Source organism: Cetorhinus maximus, chromosome 17 (genome assembly GCF_964194155.1).
Source record: "Cetorhinus maximus chromosome 17, sCetMax3.hap1.1, whole genome shotgun sequence".
In the NCBI taxonomy this organism is placed as follows: Eukaryota; Metazoa; Chordata; class Chondrichthyes; order Lamniformes; family Cetorhinidae; genus Cetorhinus; species Cetorhinus maximus.
Window position 1 is genome coordinate 21307982 of NC_135895.1, and position 10687 is coordinate 21318668.

The 10687-nt window shown below is 43.1% G+C and overlaps 1 protein-coding gene across 2 annotated transcripts; it reads left to right on the forward strand.

The window, feature by feature from the left end:
* Positions 1–1492: 1492 nt before the first annotated feature.
* On the forward strand, positions 1493–7421 carry rwdd3 (RWD domain containing 3). 2 transcript variants are annotated; one of them, XM_078560828.1, is made up of 4 exons: positions 1493–1616; positions 5663–6147; positions 6843–6958; positions 7073–7421. In XM_078560828.1, the coding sequence occupies exons 1-4, from the start codon at positions 1544–1546 to the stop codon at positions 7176–7178; spliced, it is 780 nt and encodes a 259-aa protein (XP_078416954.1). In that variant the 5' UTR covers positions 1493–1543; the 3' UTR covers positions 7179–7421. The 2 variants fall into 2 exon arrangements, with proteins under 2 accessions (XP_078416954.1, XP_078416955.1); XM_078560829.1 differs by lacking the exon at positions 1493–1616 and adding an exon at positions 4973–5535.
* Positions 7422–10687: the final 3266 nt, after the last annotated feature.

The window sequence follows — 10687 nt, forward strand, 5'->3', positions numbered from 1 at the left end:
ATTCAGATCCACCTAGTGTAACACACAAGAATGAAAATTACTTTAATTTCAAAATGTGGCCCTGCTCGATAAATTTTACAGTAATAAATAACAGGGTTTCACATCTATAACTGGATTTGTGACCCATGTCCTGTTAAGCATAGACCCATGGCTGATGGCATTTGGCATCGCCCAATCCCCAGAACATCTATAATTAAATGAATATGGTGGCCTGTCCAAACTAAAACCAATGAACAATTCAAAGAGAAACCATCAGATTTAGGCTTGAAACATGTGCCACTCCTACTCCAAACCCTGTCCACAAGGCACAAGTCAGGAGTCTGTTGGAACACTTTCCACTTTCCTGGATGTGTGCAGCTCCAACAACACTCAAGAAGCTCGACACCATCCAGGAGAAAGCAGCCTGATTGATTGGCACCCCATCCGCCACCATCAACATTTACTCCCTCTCCCACCGATGCACAGTAGCAGCAGTGTGTACCATCTACAAAATGCACTGCAGCAACTCACCAAGGCTCCTTCGACAGCACCTCCCAAACTCTGACCTATACCACCTAGAAGGACAAGGGCAGCAGAATCATGGGAACCCCACCACCTGCATGTTCCCCTCCAAGTCACATACCATTCTAACTTGGAAATATATCGCTGTTCCTTCACTGTCGCTGGGTCAAAAACCTGGAACTCCCTTCCTAACAGCACTGTGGGTGTACCTACACCACATGGACTGCAGCGCTTCAAGAAGGCAGCTCATTGCCACCTTCTCAAGGGCAATTAGGGATGGGCAATAAATGCTGGCTTAGCCAGCGACACCACATCTCATGAACAAATAAACAAGCATATCACTGGCACTCCTGATAATGATGAGGGATCAATATTGGCCAGAACATTGGAGAATGCTTATGCTTCTCCTGAGAAATAGTGCTGTGGCATCTCTTAGATCCACCAGACAGTTCAGTCACAGTTTAGGAACTCAATTTCGCAATAGTAAGTATTTGGAGTCTCAGTCAGAGCCAAAAGTAGACTAGTTCAGTTGAAATTCTCCTGCCTTGTGAAGAGCCCTAGTTTCACCTATTTGGTGACCATTTTGAGGGTATGAATATCTCATTGAACTCGACCGCGGCGAAGTTTAAACCCCCCCCTCCCTCTTTTCAAATCAGGCTTGATACCACACAGGAATCATATCTAAGTATGAGGGAACCGCTTTACTGTAACATTTTAATTTCCAGTGTGAGACATTCTGAGAGATTGTTACAATAATCCTAGAGTTCTTAAAAGTCTCGCTGCATTTAGCCGCATCTTCAAAGGAACAAAGAAACTTTCTTTGTTGGTAAATGTTGCTCAGTTTTGTTTTCGGTTTCGGTGTTTTAAATTTCAGGTGACACACTCTCCTGTGTAGCTATCCCTCTGCCAGTGACACTCTGTAGACAGCGGCTCCAGGCGCCCCGCCCCGCCGCCTGTCAGTGAGTGCAGACCAGCCAGCGGAAGCAGAATGAAGCCTCCACCCCCGCAGGACCTGCTCCACCCACCCCACGGCCCTCGCTCCATGGCTGCTCGGGAGGAGGTGGCTGCGCTCGGAGCCATTTACAGCGGCGATTTCCATTTACTGGCGGAATCAGGTGAAGGGCTGCAGCCCGGGGGCTGGGCTAAGGGTTAAAGCAGCGATTGCTGCAGCTCAGACACGGTTACAGAGACACTGGGGCTCCTGCTGTCTCACTGAGGTTTCTGCAGCTCAGACACAATTACAGAGACACTGGGGCTCCTGCTGTCTCACTGAGGTTTCTGCATCTCAGACACGGTTACAGAGACACTGGGGCTCCTGCTCTCTCACTGAGGTTTCTGCATCTCAGACACGGTTACAGAGACACTGGGGCTCCTGCTGTCTCACTGAGGTTTCTGCAGCTCAGACACGATTACAGAGACACTGGGGCTCCTGCTGTCTCACTGAGGTTTCTGCATCTCAGACACGATTACAGAGACACTGGGGGCTCCTGCTCTCTCAGTGAGGTTTCTGCAGCTCAGACACGATTACAGAGACACTGGGGCTCCTGCTCTCTCACTGAGGTTTCTGCAGCTCAGACACGATTACAGAGACACTGGGGCTCCTGCTCTCTCACTGAGGTTTCTGCAGCTCAGACACGATTACAGAGACACTGGGGCTCATAAGAAATTGGACCAGGAGTGGACCATTCGGGCTCTTGAGCCCACTCTGCTATTAACTAAGGCCATGGCTGATGATCTTGTGTTTGGATTACCACATTACCATCTAACCCCGATAACCTTTGATTCCCTTGCCTAACAAGAATCTATCTACCTCTGCCTTAAAAATATTCAATGACCCCACCTCCACTGCCTTCAGAGGCAGTTGCAGGACCCTCAGAGAAAAAAATTCTCCTTATCTCTGTCCTAAAAATAAGATAAGGCTCCTGCTCTCTCACTGAGATTTCTGCAGCTCAGACATGAGACACTGGGGCTCCTGCTGTCTCTTTGAGATTTCCGCAATTGCTGCAGTTCAGACATAGAATCAGAGAATGGTTAACAGCATAGAAGGAAGCCATTTGGGTGTCATGTCCGTGCTGCCTCTCTAACTGGAAGAAAAACTCAGCTAGTTCCACTCCCCACCCTTTTCCCTTCATCTTGCAATTTTTTCTTCTTCAGTTAATTATATAACTCTCTTTCGAAGACACGATTGAATCTGCCTCTTTGTATTCCAGATCCCACTGTGTAAAAATGCTTTTCCTCATGTTGCCATTTCTTCTTTATTTCATTCACCTTAAATCTGTGTCCTCTGGCTCTCAATCCTTCTGCCAAAGGGAGCAGATGTGAAGTATTAAATAAAAACAAAAGATGCTGGAAATACTCATCCGTTTTCACAAGGGTTGGGAACATCATCATCTGGAGTGAAGTTTAGGGAGTAAACCAAGCTCCTAGCTTAGTAGCATCTGATATGGAGCTTCACTTTGTTATCAACAGGATTGCTACCCCATATGTTGCATTCCTAATCCAAAAAATAAGAAGGAATGGAATAAAAGGGACAGTAGCAATGTGGACACATGGAATAAAGCGGACAGTAGTAATGTGAATACAGAATTGGCTGAGTAATAGGAAACAGAGAGTAATGGTCAATGGATATTTTTCGGGTTGGAGGAAGGTTTGTAGTGGAGTTCCCTAGGGATCAGTATTGGGACACTTGCTTTTCCTGATATATATTAATGATCTAGATCTTGGTGTGCGGGGGACAATTTCAAAGTTTGCAGATGATACGAAACTTGGAATTATTGTAAACTGTGAGGAGGACAGTGTAGAAATTCAAAAGGACATAGACAAGTTGGTGGAGTGGGCAGATAGGTGGCAGATGAAGTTCAGTGCGGAGAAGTGTGAGGTGATGTATTTTGGTGGGAAGAACATGGAGAGACAATATAAAATAAGGGGTGCAAATCTTAAGGGGTGCAGGAGCAGAGGGACCTGGGTGTGTATTGTGCATAGATCGTTGAAGGTGACAAGGACAGGTGGAGAAAGCAGTTAATAAAGCATATAGTAACCTGGGCTTTATTAATGGAGGCATAGAGTACAAGAGCAAGGAGGTTATGCTGAACTTGTATAGTACACTAGTTAGACCTCAGCTGGAGTATTGTGTACAGTTCTGGGTACCACACTATAGGAAGGATGTGAACGCATTGGAGGGAGTGCAGAATAGGTTCACAAGAATGGTTCCAGGGATGAGAAACGTCAACTGTGAAGAGAAATTGGAGAGGTTGGGACTGTTCTCCTTGAAGAGGAGAAGGCTAAGAGGAGATTTGATAGAAGTGTTCAAAATCATGAGGGGGCTGGATAGAGTAGATAGGGAGAAACTATCTGTAAAAGGATCAAGAACGAGAGGGCACAGATATAAAGTGATTTGCAAAAGGAGCAAATGTGATGTGCGAAAAAACTTTTCACACATCGAGTGGTTCGGGTCTGGAATGCGCTGCCTGGAAGTGTGGTGGAGGCAGGTTCAATCGAGGCATTAGATGATTATTTGAATAGAAACAATGTGCAAAGGTATGGGGAAAAGGCAGGAGAATGGCACTAAGTTATAATGCTCATTTAGAGAGCTGGTGCAGACACGATGGGCTGAATTTCCTCCTTCTACACTAACAATTCTGTGATTCTGTGAAGGAAAGAACTTGCATTTATGTAGCACCTTTCACGACCTCAGATCACCCATCTCTTTCGTATTCCATTCTTCAACCCTGCTTCACCTGCACAGCACACTTGGTCTTACCTTTTATGGTCTAGTGTCATGGAGATCGATGGCTTTGTCAACACAAAGGTACTAATGAAACACTTGTACCTTGACATAACCTTCTGACCAGAGGTATACAATTTAAATGCACTTAGTGTCAGCCTTGGCACTCTCACCTCTGACTTAGTAGCTTGTGAGGTCAAGTCACACTCACCAGACTGGAGCACAGAATTGAAGACGGCACTTCAGTGTAATACTGTTGGGAGTGCTGAATAAGATGTTAAACTGAGCAGATGTCTGCACTCTCAGCTGGACCCCTTGACACTACTTGGAATATTCCTGGTATCTTGCCAGACATATATCTCTCAACCAACATCACTAGAAACAGATAGTAAGGTTAAAAAAAAACTCTCACTGCTGATTGGGGGAGCTTGCTCTGTGTGACTTGACTATTGTATTTACCTGCATTACAATAGTGACTAAACCTAAAGTATACTTCCTTTACTGTAAAGCACACTGGGACATCCGCAAGTCATGAAAAATGCTATCCAAATACAAAGATAAAAGCAAAATACTGCGGATGCTGGAAACCTGAAATAAAAACAGAAAATGCTGGTAAAACATTTTGAGTACATATGACTCTTCTTCAGAGCTGAAGGAGAGTCGTATGGACTGAAAACATTAACTCTGTTTCTCTCTCCACAGATGCTGCCAGACCTGCTGAGTTTTACCAGAATTTTCTGTTTTTACTTTACAAATACAAGTTGGTTCTTTCTCTTATATTCCCACTAACTTGTACACATCAGAAATTGGGGATACTAACAGATCTTGGTGTTCTAGGATTTAATCCACCTGTGAGGAAGCGACACTGAAAATAACCAGGCTTACAAAATTCAAATAGGCCAAACCAGCAAATAAGTGATAGAAAGGCAAATAGGATAGAGATGCCTGGCCTTTCAACATTGAATTATCAGGGCTTAGAGGCTTCAGGGTTCCCTTAGAGCTTCAGGTTAGACATGTGGGACTGCCTCTGTGCAAACTGACCATTTGTGTCTGTTGCCTCCAGTGACCTGAAGGAATGTGTTCCTGCCTGCTTAAAGGGTGTGCTGAAAATAACATGAATTTTTTTGAAAAAGTTGCATTTATTTCTGCCTTGCCTATATGGGTGTTTTCTAGGATTCTTCAGATGGGGGTGATGTCATTGCACGCGTGATTATATAATCATGGAACCATTGCCAGCGACTCTGCCGCCAGCTACAATATGGAGACAGTGGCTGACCTGACAGACTTTGCAGGGCAGGTTACTGCCGATGGTACTGAGGGTTCACCTGTCTGTGAAAGCACTGCTCACTTTCATTCGCCAAATTATTGTGTTTTTGTGGAAAAGTTTCAGTACCCAATTTTAACTTTGCAATATTGAGTTTATCTGATGTGTTACAGAATCCGAGGAGATTACTTTCCAAATCCATACCATCTGTGAACACCATGCAAAGAAAATCCAGTTAAACGTCACTTTTCAGTTATCGCCTGACTATCCGTCGTGCCTTCCAGACATCTCCATCTGCTCAGATCAGCTTACCCGCAAGCAGTGTTGTGATTTGAAACAAAGCCTGCTGCAATATGCAGAGACTCTCCTCACACAGCCTATGGTTTATGAGTTAATGATGCGGCTCCAGCAGAAGATTGAGGGTGGCGTCGAACAAGTCACAGTGGACAAGGTCAACGAAAGTGACAATTCGCAGCAGCAATGCAATGCAGATGATGCTGTGTGGGTGGCACTTGTGCATTTAGATCACATGAGAGCCAAAGCAAAGTACATCAAAAGCATAGAGAAGTGGACTTCTGACCTCAGGCTCGGAGGCAGACTGATGTTCATGGGCAAACTCATATTAATTCTTTTACAAGGGGAGAGGAAAGCTATCAAGGTGCTTACTATCAGGCCTTTTCTGTTTTAAGTTATGTTTTGTGTCTTTTTAAAAATGTTCTTTTCCTGTTAATTTTCTGTCCCTGCCCTCCTATAGTTGTTGGTTCCTTGCTGCAGCATAGTTTAGTAGGCACTAATAGTTTGGTAACTTCCTCAAAAGCCCACTATTCAAAGATGAGCTATATTCAGCTAAGGCAGCTGAGACCAATTCTGCGCTTCTCTCACATAAGTAGTCACACAGGTTCTTTGGCAAAACCCACTCGACGTGATGGGAAGCGACCACCCTTTTCTTTAATTCAAGGTTGCTTAAAATCACTTGTTGCCCTAGTGCTTCTCCGACTGAAATCAGCCCACTGGGAATGGACCAGGGATCCAATCGGAGACCTTAGTGGTCTGTAAGGTTACGTTATGCACTCAGTAAACTTGCTGAATTATTGGGACAGTTAATTTTATTTCTACCTAAATAATTTTTATTTTAATGGCTATGTGGCTGGTAGAGATGAGCAAACACTGTGAAGATTGACAGAACTTTAGATTGTTAGACAAAGGTCCTTCAAAACTGCCTTTTAGTTAAAAGTGAAGGTGAAGAGTTGAGAAAATTCACCACAGTCAAGCTGTTTTTAAAATTAAATTGCTCAAATACATCTTTAGCGTTGCAAGCTTAATTTGTGTGTTCTTTTGTTCTTAAAATGGAAGGACTATCTAGTTCTCCAGAAAACCTCTAAGGTGGATGTGGACTCCAGTGGAAAGAGATGCAAAGAGAAGATGATAAGTGTTCTCTGTGAAGAAAAACTTCAAGCAGGGCAGCTCAGGTAAAATGCATCAATGGACAACACATTCCAGTGTGTCAGAGTAGATTAATTGTTTCATTCTGAATATTAGATGAGAAGTACTGATATTAAAAAAAAAATGTATTTCCCTTTTAGGCTTACAAGATTTGCTGTGAAAGAGTTTACATCAGGGGCTGAGTTGCATCAAGAATTTGAAGCTCTGGGCTTGTCAGGCTTGTATGACAAGTTTGTAAGATTTTAAAAGGCTCCTGCAATGGACTCAATAGAACAGTATAAATGCACAATGCTGTGACTTTGTGAGGAAAGGAGAATTTCAATATGTCTTAGTTTCTTTCACCTAATGAAGCCAGCATTTCAGTAATGTTTGTTGACATCCGTGAAATTTGAACATAAAAGTTAATGAAAAGCTTTGCAAGATATAGTTAAAAAAATGTTGAATACTTGTTTGTTTGAATTTGTTAATAAAATGAGTGGATTTAAATGTGTACTCTTTACAGCTAATCTGTAATATACATTGAATTTATGTGTACAAAATATTGGGTTTTAAGTCTGCAGTTCAGTCAGTTATTAAATAGTACCTACACAGCAAAGGGATTTGTGCAGCAGTACATTTGATAGTTGTGGGAAAAGTTTGAGGTCATATTAGTCTTTTTAATCAAAGTATTTTAAAGTTAGTGAATGAAAATGATTTCAATTTTTGCTGATGCTGGAAATATGTATACAGCAAAGCGGCATAAGGATCATGTCCTGTCCAGTTTGTCAGTTCAGTACTTTCGCTCTGTAACTTAAGTGCCCAGTCAAACCCCAAAGAAGGCAGCACAGAAGACCATCATTCGGCCTATTATGCCTATGCCCCCTTGTTGAAAGGAACAGTAAGGTAGTGGTAATGTTATTGGACTAGTAATCCAGAGGCCTGACAGACTAGACAAATGCCACTGTGCCAGCTGGGGGAATTTAAATTCAATTAATTAAATAAATATGGAATAAAATACTAGCCTCAGTAGTGGTGTCCGTGAAGCTATCAGATCACCATAAAATCCACTTGGCCCATCAATGTCCTTTAGGGAAGGAAATTTGCTGTCATAACCCGGTCTGGCCCACAGGTGATTCCAGACTCAGGCTTGGTAGCCTCCAGACAGGTATATATTTATAACTTGAGTATAGTTACATTTCCATTTTTATTGGCCTTAGTATAGCAATTCCAATTGACAATTGACAAGCACACATGGGGAAAACAGCATCCACAAGAGTATAGTTTAAGTGGCCTGGAACTCCCTCCCTAATAGCACTGTGGGTATGCCTACACCAAATGGGCTGCAGCAATTCAAGAAATCAGCTAATCACCACCTTCTCAAGATCAGTCAGAGGTCCAAACTTCAGTACTGTTCTCTGCTGGTTTGATTAGCTTCTATACTAGGGTTTCACACTGATGCTTTTGCACTGCCCAGCATTTGTTGCCCATCCCTAATTGCCCTTGAGAAGGTGGTGGTGAACCACCTTCTTGAACCACAGCAGTCCATCTGGTGTGCGTACACCCACAGTGCTGTTAGGAAGGGAGTTCCAGGTTTATGACTCAGTGACAGTGAAGGAATGACGATGTAGTTCCAAGTCACAATGGTATGGAGGGGAACTTGCAAATAGTGGTGTTCCCATGCATCTGCTGCCCTTGTTCTTCTTGGTGGTAGAGGTTATGGATTTGGAAGGTACTGACAAAGGAGCTTTGGCAAGTTGCTGCACTGCATCTTTTAGATGGTACACACTGCTGCCACTAAGCGGCAGTGGTGGAGGGAGTGAGTATTTCAGATATTAGATGGGGTGCTGGTCAAGCGGGCTACTTTGCCTTGGATGGTGTTGAGCTTCTTAAGTGTTGTTGGAGCTGCACTCATCCAGGCAAGTGGACAGTATTCTATCACACTCATTACTTAGACCATAAGACCATAAGATGTAGGAGCAGAAGTAGGCCATTCGGCCCATTGTGTCTGCTCCATCATTCAATGAGATCATGGCTGTCCTGATTATCCTCAACTCCACTTTCCTGCCTTTTCCCCATAAGCCTTGATTCCATTACTGATTAAAAATCTGTCTGTCTCAGCCTTGAATATACTTAACGACCCATCCTCTACAGCCCTCTGCGGTAAAGAATTCCACACATTGACTACCCTCTGAGAGAAGAAATTCCTCCTCATCTCTGTTTTAAATGGGTGCCCCCTTATTCTGAGATTATACCCTCTGGTCCTAGACTCTTCCACAAAGGGAAACAACCTCTCAGCATCTACCCTGTCAAGCCCCCTAAGAATCTTATAAGTTTCAATAAGGTCGCCTCTCACTCTTCTAAACTCCAATGAGTACAGGCCCAACCTACTCAACGTCTCCTCATAAGAAAATCCTTCCATCCCCGGGATCAACCTAGTGAATCTTCCCTGGACTGCCTCCAATGCCAGTATATCTTTCCTTAGATAAGGGGACCAAAACTGTTCACAGTATTCTAGGTGTGGTCTAACTAGTGCCTTGAACAGTTTACTCATTTCCCTTTGAAATAAAGGCCAACATTCCATTTGCCTTACCTATTACCTGCTGAACTTGTATGTTAGCTTTTTGGGATTCATGCACGAGGACTCCCAAATCTCTCTGTGCTGCAGCTTTCTGCAGTCTTTCTCCATTTAAATAATATCCAGCTCCTCTATTCTTCCTGCCAAAGTGCATAACCTCACACTTTCCCACATTATATTCCAAATGCCACGTTTTTGCCCACTCACTTAACCTGTCTTTATCCCCCTGTAGACTCTTTGTGTCATCCTCACCACTTGCCTTCCCATCTATTTTTGTATCATCCGCAAACTTGGTGATAGTATGTTCATTTCCCTCATCCAAGTCATTAATATGTATTGTGAATAATTGTGGCCCCAGCACTGATCCCCGTGGCACTCCACTATTTACAGGTTGCCATCCTGAAAATGCCCCCCCCCACCATATCCCAACTCCCTGTCTTCTATTAGTTAGCCAGTCCTCTATCCATGCTACTGTACTACCCCCAACACCATGGGCTCTTATCTTATTGAGTAGCCTTATGTGTGGTATCTTACTGATTTTCTTTTGGAAATCCAAATATATTACGTCTACTGGTTCCCCTTTATCTATCCTGCTTGTTACCTCCCCAAAGAATTCTAATAAATTTGTCATGATTTCCCCTTCATGAAGCCATGCTGACTCTGTTTGATTATATTATGCATTTCTAAATGCTCTGCTATTACATCCTTTATACTAGACGCCAACATTTTCCCAATGACAGATATTAAACTAACTGGCTTATAGTTACCTGTTTTTTGTCCCCCTCCCTTTTTGAATAAGGTTGTTACATTGGCAGTTTTCCGAACCTCTGGGACTTTTCCAGAATCTAAGGACTCTTGGAAGATCACCACCACGCCATCCACTATCTTTGCAGCTATTTCCTTTAATATCCTAGGATGCAACCCATCAGGTCCAAGGGACTTATCGGCCTTTAGCCCCATTAGTTTCCCTAGTACTTTTTCCTCTAGTGATAGCTATTGTATTTTTTTCCTCCCCCCCACCTTTTGTCCCATGATTATTTAGTATTTTTGGATTGCTTTTAGTGTCTTCTGCCGTGAAAACTGATGCAAAGTATTTATTCAACTCCTCTGCCATTTCCTGGTTCCCCATTATTATTTCCCCAGCCTCATTCTCTATATTGATTTTGGCCTCTCTCTTCCTTTTTATATATTTGAAGAAGCT

Coding starts and splice junctions, on each gene's coding strand:
- rwdd3 (XM_078560828.1), top strand. CDS start 1,544: ATGGCTGCTCGGGAGGAGGTGGCTGCGCTCGGAGCCATTTACAGCGGC. Junction 1,617..5,662: donor CCATTTACTGGCGGAATCAG/GTGAAGGGCTGC, acceptor GATGTGTTACAG/AATCCGAGGAGATTACTTTC. Junction 6,959..7,072: donor CTTCAAGCAGGGCAGCTCAG/GTAAAATGCATC, acceptor TTTCCCTTTTAG/GCTTACAAGATTTGCTGTGA.